Genomic DNA, 14,694 nt, shown 5'->3' with positions numbered 1-14,694 from the left:
ACCCCACAAGACAAAGGTTGTGAGGACGAGCAGCTGTCCCCCATCAACACCTTCTGGGTACGACCCTCTAGGAAGGACCCGAGCCACTGTAAAACAGTGCCACCAAGGCCCATTCCCGCGAGGCGTCCCAGAAGGATACCGTGGTCGACGGTATCGAAGGCCGCTGAGAGATCCAGCAGGACCAACAGGGACACACTCCCCCTGTCGAGCTCTCTGCGGAGATCATCCACTAAGGCGACCAGGGCTGTCTCGGTACCATGTCCCGGCCTAAAGCCAGACTGTGCCGGATCCAGATAATCAGTGTCTACCAAGAATACCTGGAGTTGTGAGGCCACCACACGTTCCAGGACTTTGCTCAAAAAGGGAAGATTGGAAACAGGCCGATAGTTGACGAATTGAGTGGGGTCTAGTGATGGTTTTTTCAACAGCGGTTTTATTACAGCTTGTTTTAAGCTGGCTGGAATATTGCCTTCCCGAAGGGAGGCATTAACCACCACCTCCACCCACTCGGCCAATCCCCCTCTGGCCTCCTTTAGAAGCCAGGATGGGCAGGGGTCTAGGATGCATGTGGTAGCTCTCATTCCTCCAAGTATCTTGTCCACATCCTCGGGTTTCACCAATTGAAATGAATCCATCAAAATCGGACAAGCAGATGCTCGTGTTACATCCTCAGAGACTGCCGTTAACGTGGTATCCAGGCCAGAGCGGATCAAAGCGACTTTGTCCGCAAAGAACCGAGCAAATGCTTCACAGCGGGCCGTCGAGTTGTCAGGGTTCCCATCCGGAGTGGTGGGGTTCAATAGCCCTCTGACAACTCGAAACAACTCCGCCGGACGGTTCTTTGCGGACGCAATATTGGCCGCAAAGAAAGCTTTCTTTGCCGCCTTTATTGCCACGGCATATGCCCTTAATAGGGCAACAAACCGTGTTCGATTTAACTCGCTCGGGTCCGAACGCCACACGCGCTCTAGTCTCCTCTTCCTTCGCTTCATCGCTGCCAGCTCCTCGTTGAACCAAGGTGCTGGTTTAGCTCGGCTACTTGAGAGGGGACGTTCCGGAGCAATCGTGTTTATGGCCCTAGTCATCTCCCCATTCCAGAGAGACACCAGGGCTTCAACAGAATCACCAACCGAGGTGGCAGGAAAATCCCCAAGAGCCGTCAGGAATCCGTTCGGATCCATAAGCCTCCTGGGGCGGACCATCTTAATGGGTCCCCCACCTCTGCAGAGGTTGGAAGGTGTGGTGAGTCTAAATCTGACCAGATAGTGGTCGGTCCATGGCAACGGAGAGGTGGATAACTCCTCAACACCGCCACCTTGCTCCCATCCCTGACAGAAAACCAAATCTAATGTGTGTCCCGCACAGTGGGTGGGGCCAGATACTTGTTGGGACAGCCCCATGGTTGCCATGGATGACATGAAGTCCTGAGCCGCTCCTCCTAGGGAAGTCTCGGCATGTACATTGAAGTCCCCCAGCACAAGAAGCCGTTGAGACTCCAATGCCAGGCTCGAGACCACCCCCGCTAGCTCAGGTAGGGAGACCGTAGTGCAGCGAGGTGGGCGGTACGCTAACAGAATCCCTATTCTGTCCCGGTCGCCCACCCTCAGGTGGACACACTCGAAATTGGTTGACTGTGGAATGGGGCCTCTGGTCAGAGGGATAGAATTTTTATAGGGCTAGTTCTAGGGCTAGAGAAGCAGATGGCGGAAACAGAAGAACGGCCTGCCTCAGGAGAGCGTGCTTGCTCCATCCTTGTTCAACATCTACACAAATGACCAGCCACTGCCAGAAGGGACAGAGAGTTTCATCTATGCTGATGATCGTGCCATTACCGCTCAAGCAGGGAGCTTTGAGATGGTTGAACAGAAGCTCTCCGAAGCTCTGGGTGCTCTTACTGCCTATTACAGGGAAAACCAACTAATCCCTAATCCATCTAAAACACAGACATGTGCCTTTCACCTTAAGAACAGACAAGCATCCCAAGCTCTGAAGATCACCTGGGAAGGAATCCCACTGGAGCACTGCAGCGCACCCAAACACCTGGGAGTCACTCTGGACCGTGCTCTGACCTACAAGAAGCACTGCCTGAACATCAAGCAAAAAGTGGGCACTAGAAACAATATCATACGCAAGCTGACTGGCACAACCTGGGGATTACAACCAGACACAGTGAAGACATCTGCCCTTGTGCTATGCTACTCTGCTGCTGAGTATGCATGTCGAGTGTGGAACACATCTCACCACACTAAAACAGTGGGTGTGGCTCTTAAGGAGACATGCCGCATTATCACGGGTTGTCTGCGCCCTACACCACTGGAGAAATTACACTGCTTAGTTAGTATTGCACCACCTGACATCCGCCAGGAAGTAGCAGCCAATAGCGAAAGGACCAAGACAGTGACATCCCCAGCTCATCCCTTGTTTGGGTATCAGCCAGCACATCAATGACTTAAATCAAGAAATAGTTTTCTTAGATCTACAGAGACACTCGCTGGAACACCTCAGCAAGCAAGAGTCCAAAAGTGGCAGGCTCAAACCCAGAACCTCAATCCGTGGGTGATACCAGATGAGAGACTCCCTCCTGGGCACACAGAAGACTGGGTGACTTGGAAGGCACTGAACAGACTGTGCTCTGGCACCACGAGATGCAGAGCCAATCTTAAGAAATGGGGCTACAAAGTTGAATCCACAACATGCGAGTAAGCAAATAGATAGGAGAAGAGCAAACCACTGACCACCTGCTGCAATGCACCCTGAGCCCTGCCACATGCACAATGGAGGGCCTTCTTGTGGCAACACCAGAAGCACTCCAAGTGGCCAGATACTGGTCAAAGGACATTTAATCAACTACCAAGTTTGCAAAATTTGTGGGTTTTTTTAATCTGCTTGTTTGTTTTGTTCTGTTAGAAATGTAATACAATTGTATGGTTGCTGATGACACGATAAATAAATAAATAAGTGCTCAAGATGCCAGTTTCAGCACACAAAGAAATGGGGAATGAATGGGACACTGGTGAGATAGGCCTGGATCCAGCCCACCTACCTACAGACACACATTTTGAACTTTTCACTTCCACAGCTTCAGGGATACTTCAGTTAACTACACCAGGCATGGGCCCTCCAGGTGTTTTGGACTTCAACTCCCACCATTCCTAACAGCCTCGGGGCCTTTCCTTTTCCCCCTCTGCCATGGAAATCAAAAGGGTACTGAACTGTATTAAGTGTAGGTGCACCCTTCTTTTTAAGCCACGCAGGGAATCACATTTAGCCTGCCGTCTATTTCCTCTCACAAACTGGGCCGCCTCCTCCTTACCCGGGAGGGATACTCGGTTTTGACGCATCCGCCGCACATGTTGCCCCTTCGGCTCCTTCCGGGCTCCGTGACGTCACAACCCCCGCGCATGCGCGAACTAGAACAAAACAGGCGAGACTTTTTCGCCTTACTGCAGACGCTCCTCTGGGACTGGCTGGGGGAGGAGCCAAGGCGGTGGGCGTGGCGTATTGTTGAGAGTAAGTGGCGCGTAGAGGGCGGGGCTTGCCAGGTGCGGTGGAGCCGAACGGAGCCGGTGAAGATGAGGTAATCCTCAGGCGTTTGGCGTTGCAATACAGCCCAGCGGCCGTCAGGTGGCGCTGCGCAGAGCCGGCGAACTCCTCCTAGCGCAGTACTTTTGTGACTGATGCTTTCCTAGGTTTCAGTCTTCATGTTCTCTTATCTCAAATTCCTCGATTAGGTCAACACCAGAAACTATTTCTGAAAATAAAGGACGTATTCCTCATTTTCCCGCTATTGTTATGTTTTAAAATTGCTTTTATGTGGGTTACTTTTCATAGGATTGATTTGTTTTGATATTATATCTTATTTGTCGAAGGCTTTCATGGCTGGAATCACTAGGTTCTTGTGGGTTTTTTCGGGCTATAGAGCCATGTTCTAGAGGCATTTCTCCTGACGTTTCGCCTGCATCTATGGCAAGCATCCTCATACCTCTGAGCATGCTTGCCATAGATGCAGGCGAAACGTCAGGAGAAATGCCTCTAGAACATGGCTCTATAGCCCGAAAAAACCCACAAGAACCTATTATATCTTATTTTTTAATAGTTGTATTAAAAAGACCATTTCACAAGTCCCATTAGTAGGAGAAATAAATACATTCTCTAAAATAGGAATTGTTGGGCTTTTCTATCGAAAACTGCATCAGAACACACTCTTTAAGAGTACATCTAAACTGTAGAATTAATGCAGTTTGATACCACTACAACTGCCATGGCTCAGTACTGTGGAATCATGGGGACTGTAGTTTTACAAGAACTTTAACCTCCATTCCAAAGAGTGCTGGACCCTCACTAAACAACTTCCCTAAATAAAGTGTTGTCAAACTGTTATTGAACACGATAAATAAAAAGAGACATAGTTCCATCTTCGGAAAGTTATAGTTTCCCAAGGAAGGGCCAGATGAATGGCAATGGCCACTGTCCCTACAGCCTCCCAGGACCACCAACAATCCTCACTGGGTAGCCCCCAACTTACACACATTTACACATCCCAGCTCAGTTGTTCAACCTGAGCTGGTCCACAGTAGCTAATTTCCATAGCTTTGTTGGAGATCAGCTCATGGCTGTTGGAGTTCAGCCTGTGGTTGTCTTTCAGGATCAGGGTACTTTGGATGTGGGAAGTGATGCCAATGAATTTCAAGATGGCAATGGTTTAGGCAATGATACTGATGCAGAGAAGGACCAGGAGGCCCCTGTGCAAAGTGTAGTTTCCCATGAGAATGTCCCTGAAGGGTGTGGGGATGATAGTGTACTCCCTGAATTGTTACCAAAGAGTTCCCAGGATTTGGGGCTTGAAAACAACTGGGCACCTGGCCCAGCTGCGAGACTTAATGAACAAATAGATAGGTGAGAGGAAATTAGTTAAAACAGGCAGGCCAAACAGTGCCTTCGTCGTTCTGCCAGGCTCCACAGAAAAAGATAAGGGGATCTCAAGTAAAGCGAATCCAATTCCTGAGTGCATGGAATAGCTTAATGAGGGGATAAAAGTTCCAAGTATGGGAAATATAGTCAGATGAAGCATCGTTGGATTCAAGTGTAGTTCTCGCCCTTTGTTTCATGGAAGCTTTGCTTGGAAGATTCTTGTCTTTAAGTATTTCTTGTTCATGGTTTGGACTCTTGGAATGTATGAATGCCTACTCGTGCCTTGGATTAATGTTTCCTGTTTTCCTGAATTATATTAAAGGACTGTGGACTTTTTTTATGGACTTTGCTGAACTTTACCCTAGACTATTTTTACTCTTGCTTATCCTCCTACCTCATTGGATTTACTTATTTCTTTAAAGTGCTTTTTACTTGCTCCTTTTTAACTTTCTTCAATAAAAGGATTGCTTTCCTATCAACGGTGTGGTGTTTACAGTCAGAGGGCTTTTCCTGTCCTGGAGTTCAACAATGGCCTCATTCTCTCCCAACTAAGTTGCAATCCAAACTGGGAGGAGATCCCCAGTCACATCATCGCAGCCTCCACCAAGCAGGGTGTGCACTAAGGCCATCCCTCAGCCAATCAGAAAATGCTATCTGACTTTTTTGGTGCTGGCCAATTAGGGAAAGGGAGGGAGGTTCAAAATGTTAATGCATGAAAAATCTTGTGTATAAAAATGTCCGGTTTATGATTATACTTTTACACTTGTATCAGGCCCGTAGCCAGGATTTCGATTCGGGGGGGGGGGGGGGGCTAAGTTTGTTTCGGGGGGGGGGGGGCTGAGTCAGAGTAAAAGAGGGTCTACCCTAGCAAACCTTTTGTATCATTACCCCAATACCCCCATGCATATGGGATATATTGAGTAGGGTGATCAGATCATGATATGAATGAACATAACAGTTTAAATAATGCACCAGTAAGGCCTTTTCGTGAACCACCATGAGAATTTCGGGGGGGGGGGGGCTGAAGCCCCTCAAGCCCCCCCCCCCCCCCCGGCTACATGCCTGACTTGTATCTTTTGAGCACCTCTTGCTGTACATATGTCTTTTCTGTGCTGACTGAATAAAGTCTCTGCCATTTGCCTTCAACCTGGTAAGGCTTTTGATTGCTCTTCCAGAACATCTGCAGTTAGCGAAGATTGTAAGGCATCCCTTGGTTTCCGCAGGGCTTGAAATACTAACTTTCAGGCATGAAAGCTGCATTAATTCTACAGTGTAGAAGCACCTTGGTTTCCCAGAACAAATTCTTGAAGCTGTTCATCAGAGAGGAGGTCTCTCCTACTCCTTTGGGACCAGTGACTTCATAAGAGGCTTGGTAGTTTAAATCTGAAACACGACCAGAGGTTCCCTATCTGGAATATAGATTAAGACACTGAATGTTTCTGAATTCTAGACCACAATTAACTGAGGATACAATATACTGATGACTAACATATTGATGATAAAATAAACCGATGACTAACATATTGATGATAATATAAACTGATGACTAACCAAATTGGCTGCTTTATGTTCTTTGAAGCTTTGTACTAAATTAAAACTATTAATTGCTACATCCTTTGGTGCTGAACGTGAATGTCTTTCATTTTTAAAATGTATGACTATTGCTTTGCTTTACAAGCAATATATCAAATATCCTTCATAAAATTAAGTCACTGGATGTTTTGCAAACAAATACCAATATTCAGTTAATAAAACAAGATGAACATCCTTAACATGAGTTCTCCCAAGGCAAGATATACGTCAGCTAATGCCTATGTTTTTTCCTGATAACACAGACTTTCAGACCTTGTCAACCTCTTGTAGAAGTAATGATTTGGAAACAGTTTTCCACTGGGCTGCAATTTCCAGTCTTGCTGCTGCCAGTAACAAGCAGACCAGTTGTTTATACTTCTAACAATAAACAACATATGAAGTATTCTCCAAAATCAGGTGGGAGAACTATTTCACATACCAGAGAACAATTTTTGACATAATTTTTGACATAATTCCTGTTGAGTTCGATTAGACTTAAATAAGCATCTAAATATAAAATTTGACTTGTATATAGCTTTGGTGTGAATAAAATAAATCTAAATAAACACTATATTCAAGTAATGTTTTATTTATTTTCCTTTGTATGTACATTTTGTATGATTTTTGGGATAAAGGGAGAGTATCCTGTACTTTAAAATGTTGACATGATAGAAAAAACTGGGGTCATTTTTGGATACAGATGCCAAAAGTTTGTCAAAAACAAGTGTCAGATCTAACTGAAGAAAAAATGTGTTTCTCTAAGAACCTGAATGCAGAACCTTTTCATTTGGAGGCAATGCAAACATGTGGATCAATGTATCTTTTCTACTGCATCCCTACTTGAAACAAGTGGTGAATTCTCTTTACTATATATGGTAGACACATATCACTTAATAAAATCTCTGTCAAAAAAGCACTTTTTAACAGTATTTTTCCAAAATGGAAATCATAAGAAACGTAGGTACTGGCGAAAAAAAGAAAAATATTGGATAGTGTTTAGATTAAACTTTCAAATGGTCTTTCAAGAGGTTCAGAAAGTATCTTTTTAGTTACACAAGGCTTATCTGAGTATGTGTATCTTGTTAGTTTTGAATAAAGACTTTGCTGAAACATGTTGAACAAATCTTATTTTTGTGGTGCTGGGATGTATCCCTACTTTCCATATTATTTCTGGCTCTGGTAAAGAAGTTCTGTCTGGGAACAAATTTACTTTTTAAACTGAGGTGGACTTGTCGTGAGTTCTGATGGCTGTAAGAGAAACATTTATCTGAAAGTCAGTCCTATTAATTGGGCTGCATCTGCACTGTAGAGTTAATGCAGTTAAACACCACTCGAACTGACGTGACTCAGTGCTATGGAATCCTGGGAGCTGTAGTTTGGGGCAACATCAATGCTCTTTGGCAGTAATGGTTAGAACAGTTGTAAAATTCCAACTCCCATGGCTCTATAGCATTGAGCCATGGCAGTTAAAATGCTGTCAAACTGCATTAACTCTAGTGAAGATGCATCCCAAGACAACAAGGTTCACCTCTGACTAGACATAGGTCAAACTGAGTGAAAACTTTCTTCATAAATTCACTTGCGTTAACTTGCCATAAGGAGTCAAGGATCACATTGGTATGTTGCTTAGCCTTTTTGTATTTTCAAATAACTCTATCATAAATGAGGGGGGGGGGGAATCAGGGGTGACTAGCCCTGTGTTCTTTTCATCTGATGACCTAGAAGCTTCTTCCCAAGAGTTTTAAATTTTTAATTACCTTTTCCCTACACATTGTTTTAGTTTTGTGTTAAGTGGAATTTCCTGGAGCAATTTTAGTGCAATCCTAGCCAGTGCTGTTTTCTGTTGAGGCTCACAGAAGATTTTCGCAGCATTCAGCTAATAGATGCTGACTGCCAGATGTTAATTAAGCAAAATTAAGTCAAGCAAATAAAAATGCTGAGATTTTAAGCTTCCAAATGCTTGGTTTCAGGATGGGTGGTCACAGTAGTTATTTCTCAAGTGTGGTTCCATTCAGTAGTGCAAATTAAATTAGTTTGATAATTATATAACAGCACATTAGTTTTTTGTGAAGGATTTACCATCTATAAGAAAATTGTACAGAAAGTGCAGAGCCCTTGGTGGTGCAGCTGGTTAAACCACTGAGCTGCTGAACTTGCTGATCAAAAGGTCAGTAGTTCAAATCTGGAGAGCGAAGTGAGCTCCCACTCTTAGCCCCCCCTTCTACCAACCTAGCAGTTCAAAAACATGCACATGTAAGTAGATCAATAGGTACTTCTTCTGCAGGAAGGTAACGGTGCTCCATGCAGTCATGCTGGCCACATGGCCTTGGGGGTGTCTACGGACAACACCGGCTCCTCAACTTCGAAATGGAAGATGAACACCACCCCCCAGAGTCAGACACAGCTAGATTTAATGTCAAGGGGAAACCGTTACCTTTACCTTTTACAGGAAGTACTATAGCTACAGATATACATACAATAGATATGGAAACATATACATATACACAGAGACATATATTTATATAATAAAATTGGCTACTAAGGACAAGGCAGTTCAACATTCTCACTAGCACTATGGAGCTTGTCCGAAGTGTGGCAACACCTGTGCATAAATTTGTGATCTGGGGTTCTATGCTTTACTTACATCTCAAGATTTGTATTCTTCAATAGGAAGTGCGATGTCAAGTTAATAGCTGCCAATAACAAAAAGTTATAGTTTATGTATTTATTAAATAAGAAACAATACCATAAGTTAAAGAGAAGGTTTATAGTGAAAATAGTGAAAAGAAAGTACTTGAGAATTATCTTAAGCACAATTGATTCAGCAAGTATCAATTAAGTATGGCTAAATGTGAATTCAACCTCTGGAATAAATTAATTCAATATAGCTCCTGTTCTAAAATATTAATTCTGCATATATCTATCCAGAAGTAAAATCTATTGATCCCAGGTGAGTGGACTTCATCCTCATAACAAAACATTTAGGGTATCAAACGGAGATGGAGACATAATTAGTCTAATTCTGGATTTGTTTTCTTGGAACTAAATCCTACATTGTTAAATTTAAGTGCTTGTGTGATTGATGTCTTACAGATATATGGTCATTAGCAAAGTATATGTGTCCCTGAGCATCAATTCTTTAACAGAACATTTGGTATGAGAGGCAAAGATAATATGGGAAAAGCAGGGTTAGGTTCCGATAACACAAAGAAGAGCAGTCCAACAGACTTTCTATCCAAAAGTCTTAATAAGCATACATGACATTTAAAAGTCATGGAATCATTGCACAAATAAATAAATAAATTCCAAAATGCATCCAGGGATATTATTTTTCTTATGATTTCTGCTAGGCAGGGTTATATATGTGCCCCCCTTTTCTGTGTTTTGCAGGTGTTGTTTTTACATGCTTGTTGTATATAGACACACATCTACAGCAGAACCAGCTAGAAGAAAACCCTACTCCTTTCCAGCACAAACTTTATTGCATGCTTACTGCTGATATAACATTGAAAATCTTGTTTCTTAAGCCCTCCTTCACCGTTCTATAGGTGTCTATGCTGCTAAAAATGTCTAGCTAAGTAGAGGAAAAGTAAGGTAAGGGACTACATAGAGGATTTTTTAAAAGAGCTTATTTTTCAGATGTTTTACTTTCTAAAGCATGCCTGTATGTTCAGTAAAGAAGGGAATTTAATATTTGACAAATACACGCTGACTTGACCTCTATTAGTAGTTCCAGCTGAAGGAAACAAATTGAATTATAGAATCATAGAGTTGGAGGAGATCTTGTGGGCCATCCAGTCCAACCCCCTGCCAAGAAGCAGGAAAATCACATTCAAAGCACCCCTGACAGATGGCCAACCAGCCTCTGTTTAAAAGTCTCCAAAGAAGGAGCCTCCACCACACTCCAGGGCAGAGAGTTCCGCTGCTGAACAGCTCTCATAGTTAGGAAGTTAGGAAGTTCTTCCTAATGTTCAGGTGGAATTTCCTTTCCTGTAGTTTGAAGCCATTGTGTCCTAGTTTCTAGAGCAGCAGAAAACAAGCCTGCTCCCGCCTTCCTATGACTTCTCCTCACATATTTATACATGGCCCTTATCATGTCTCCTCTCAGCCTTCTCTTCTGAAGGCTAAATATGCCCATCTCTTTCAGCCACTCCCCATAGGGCTTGTTCTCCAGACCTTTAATAATTTTAGTTGCCCTCCTCTGGACACCTTCCAGCTTGTCAACATCTCCCTTCAATTGTGGTGCCCAGAATTGGACACAGTATTCCAGGTGTGGTCCGACCAAAGCAGAATAGAGGGTAGCATGACTTCCCTGGATCTAGACACTATATTCTTATTTATGCAGGCCAAAATACCATTGGCTTTTTTTGCTGCCATATCACATTGTTGGCTCATGTTTAACTTGTTGAATCAACTGTTAAAATAGTGGGTCAACACTTAACATCTTTTCATGTCTACTTTATAGTTGGGAGTATGACAGGATTCAAGCCTTTATATGTTATGGCTCTTCTTCTTAAAGACTAAATACTTTTTTCTTCAGTTTTTTTTAAAAAACGGAATAAATACCAGTTTTCAAGTATTTTAGACATTTGTGATTTGGCTTGAGGTAATATGGAAGAGGGTAGAGGCATCAATATGGTTCACTTCCAGACCTTGTTATTGTGAAGGAGCAAATCATAACTCACAAAAGTTGTATTATGAAGTTGATTAAGAATGTCTTGAATAGTGTCTGCCAGCAACTATATCTCCTGCATCACCCTCAGAAGTAAAAAAATATCTTCCCAGGCGCTTTGAAGTGAAGGCAGGCTACAGTATAACTAAAAATTAAAACACCTCCCTGCCAAAAGTAGCCTCATCTTCAAACACTTCTACACCACTCTCCAGTTCAGAGCTTCTGGATATTGATTTTGTTTTGCTTCTAATGCAGAATACCCAACATTATCAATTTTTACAGTACCTTCTCCTCCAAAATAGTGCACAGTTCACACTATCACTTATCAGGTATATCATTACAATTCATCTGTCACCTTGTCTGAATGAAGTAAAGATATTTAAACAATATATGAAACAATCACTATCTTTCTTCTAATGTGTTAATATTCTGAATATTGGGTTTCAATCGCTGTCTCATTATGAAATTCTTCACTAAAAAAAGCAAATAGAATGGTTCTCATTTAAAAATGCTAAACACAGTTCTGCAGGACTGCCTTTTTTTAAAAAAAATGACAGCTCTAGTAGGGTTTGCCAGACGACCATTTTGTTTGCCTATAGTTGTGTATGTTTTTTTTTAATCTTGTATGTTTGCATTTTCTCCATGGTTGTTTCTTTCCGTCCTCTCTGTATGTCATACACTTGTTCCTCTCTTTTGTTTCCTTCTTTTTTGCCTTGCTTTTTCTCATACACCTTCTGTTCTCTTTTCCCCTTTTTGGTCTTCCTTTTTCCCTTTTTGGTCTTCCCTTCTTTTTCTTCCTTCATTTTTTGTTCTTTCCTTTCTTCCCCTCATACATTTCTTTTTCTTTTTCTTCCTTCCTTCCTCCTCCCTTCTTTTTCTTGCTTTCTTTCGTCCCTCATTTTTTTCTCAGTTTTCTTTTTTCTTCCTCCCTTCCTTTCCCTCATACAACTTTCCTGCTTTTCTTTGTTCTTTTTCCCTTCCCTCCTTCCCATTTCTCTTCCTGTTTTGTTCTTTCTGTTATTTTCCTCATGCACTTTTCCTGTTTTTTTTCCCCATTTACCACAGGCTTTCCTCTCTTTCTTTTTTCCCTACTCTCCCTCTCTGCTTTTCATAATCATAGAATCATAGAGTTGGAAGAGACCACATGGGATATCTAGTCCAACCCCCTGCCATGCAGAAAATGGACAGTCTAAGTATCCCTGACAGATGGCTATTGAGCCTCTGTTTAAAAGCATCCAAGAAAGGGGTATCCACCACACTCCAAGGCAGAGAGTTCCACTGCTAAACAGCTCTTAAAGTCAAGAAGTTCTTCCTAATGTTCCAGTGGAATCCCCTTTCCTTTAATTTGAACCCATTGCTCTGAGTCCTATTTTCCAGGGTGGCAGAAAAACAAGCTTGCTTCCTCTTCCTCATGGCATCCTTTCACATATTTATACATGGCTATCATGTCTCCTCTCAACCTTCTCTTCTGCAGTCTAAACAGACCAAGCTCTTTAAGACGCTTCTCATAGGGCATGGGCTCCAGACCCTTTAATCATTTTGTTGCCCTCCTCTGGACACCTTCCAGCTTGTCAATATCTCTTTTGAACCGTGGTGTCCAGAACGGGACACAGTGTCATTCCAGGTGAGGTCTGTCCAAAGCAGAATAGAAAGGCACCATGACTTCCCTTGATCTAGACACTGACTTTTTAAGTTGCTGTATCATACTGTTGGCTCATGTTCAACTTGTTGTCCATGAAAACTCCATGTACTGTTATCAAGCCAGGCATTGCCCCTCTTTGCATTTCATTGTTTTGACCTAAATGGCACTAGATCCATCCTTTTCTTAGAATCACAGTCTCTCAGCCTCAGAGAAAGGTGAAGGTAAGCATGCCTGCACCTTTTCCAAAATAAACATCTTCGTTAAATCGCCGATTTCCTTATTGGATAGATGTCTCAGCTATGGCTTTCATAGCTGCATTTCCTCCCCCTTTTGCCTACTAACATCTAATCCTTTCTATCTGCATGCTACCTGCTTGTGGTTGCATCTATACTCTGCCCTCTTGCTACATACATACTGGTTGTTTATAATTTGGGGACCTCACCACAAAACAGTGTGAACTCTGTAGTTGAAACCATGCAATGATTTGGAGTTGAGTGATGAAGGTTATGTGTGCCACATTTGGTCCAGATCCATCAAGCCACGTAGGAGATTTTGTGGTATAAACAATCATACATACTTTGACATATCTCTCTATCTATCTATCTATCTATCTATCTATCTATCTATCTATGTATATTGTGTATTGACACTCAGAAAGAGAAGCTCACAAGGGCATGATTGAAGTTGCTGCCATCTATTTCAAAACCACAGAAGCTAAGCAACTTTGGGTTGCTGGGAGTTTCCCGTGCTGTGTGGCCATGTTCCAGAAGCATTCCCTCCTGATGTTTCACCCACATCTATGACAGGCATCCTCAGAGGTTGTGAGGTCTGTTTGGAAACTAGGCAAATGGGGTTTCTGTATCTGTGGAATAATGTCCAGGGTGGGAGAAAGAACTCTTGTCTCTTGGAGGCAAGTGTGAATGATGCAATTGGCCACCTTGATTAGCATTTAATGATAATAATAATAATAATAATAATAATAATAATAATAATAATCTTTATTTATATACCATCCTATCTCCCCTAGGGGACTCAGAGTGGTTTCCACATATGCAAAATAATACAAAAACATACAACATAAAACAAAAGCATAGGCATAAACTGTTAACACAACATAAACATTAAAATCAATTTAAAACCAGTTCCCCTCTCTTCTTCATGCAAGGTAAGCTGCCAGGGGCAAAGATTTCAGTGAAGGGCCTGGACCAGGAGTCTTCAAACTATTTAAACAGAGGGCCAGGTCACAGTCCCTCAAACTGTTGGAGGGCCGGATTATAATATGAAAAAGTTAATGAATAACTATGCACACTGCACATATCTTATTTGTAGTGGGGAAAAACACTTAAAAACAATACAATAATTAGAATGAATAGCAATTTAAACAAAGATAAGCTTATTAGCATTTCAATGGGAAGTGTGAGCCTACTTTTGGCTGATGAGATACAATTGTTGTTGTTGTTGTGTGCTTTCAAGTCATTTCAGACTTAGGTTGACCCTGAGCGAGGGCCAGGTAAATGACCTTGGAGGGCTGTATCCAGCCCCCGGGCCTTAGTTTGAGGACCCCTGGCATGGACTATTTGGACTGGGCTGGGCCAAGGCTAGTGCAAGGAGAAGGGGAAAATGAGGCTGGCTGAATGCTACAGTGCAAGGATTGGTCTCAGCAATGGCCCTTCTAAGGGACTGGGGCCACTCAATTCCAGGGCCAATTAAAGGACTATAAAAAAGGTCTGGGCCGGAAGAAAAGAAGAACTTTATTTTTTTTTCTACCTGCCTCCATCTCCCCCGAAGAGACTCAGGGCGGCTTACATAGTGCCAAGCCCAAGGCAAAATACAATTAACAAAACAATAAAAATTAAAACAGCATAAAACAACATAACAGTAATAAACAAGCATGAAA

The 14,694-nt window shown here is 42.6% G+C and overlaps 1 protein-coding gene across 2 annotated transcripts in view; it reads right to left on the bottom strand.

The window, feature by feature from the left end:
- Positions 1–3,434, bottom strand: part of CHURC1 (churchill domain containing 1) — a 34,102-nt gene extending 30,668 nt beyond the window's left edge. The window contains exon 1 of one of the 2 annotated variants that reach the window (XR_010908757.1): positions 3,314–3,434. Coding sequence is in view for 1 of the 2 variants with exons in the window: in XM_060772595.2 (XP_060628578.1) it covers positions 3,314–3,403 (90 nt within the window). In the remaining variant the exon portion in view is untranslated. The remainder of the gene's footprint in view (positions 1–3,313) is intronic. The other variant, XM_060772595.2, reaches the window with a different exon arrangement.
- Positions 3,435–14,694: the final 11,260 nt, after the last annotated feature.

This window comes from Anolis sagrei, chromosome 1 (assembly GCF_037176765.1).
Source record: "Anolis sagrei isolate rAnoSag1 chromosome 1, rAnoSag1.mat, whole genome shotgun sequence".
Taxonomy (NCBI): Eukaryota; Metazoa; Chordata; class Lepidosauria; order Squamata; family Dactyloidae; genus Anolis; species Anolis sagrei.
The sequence above is the reverse complement of the archived record's forward strand: the minus strand, read 5'-3'. Positions and strand labels throughout refer to the sequence as shown.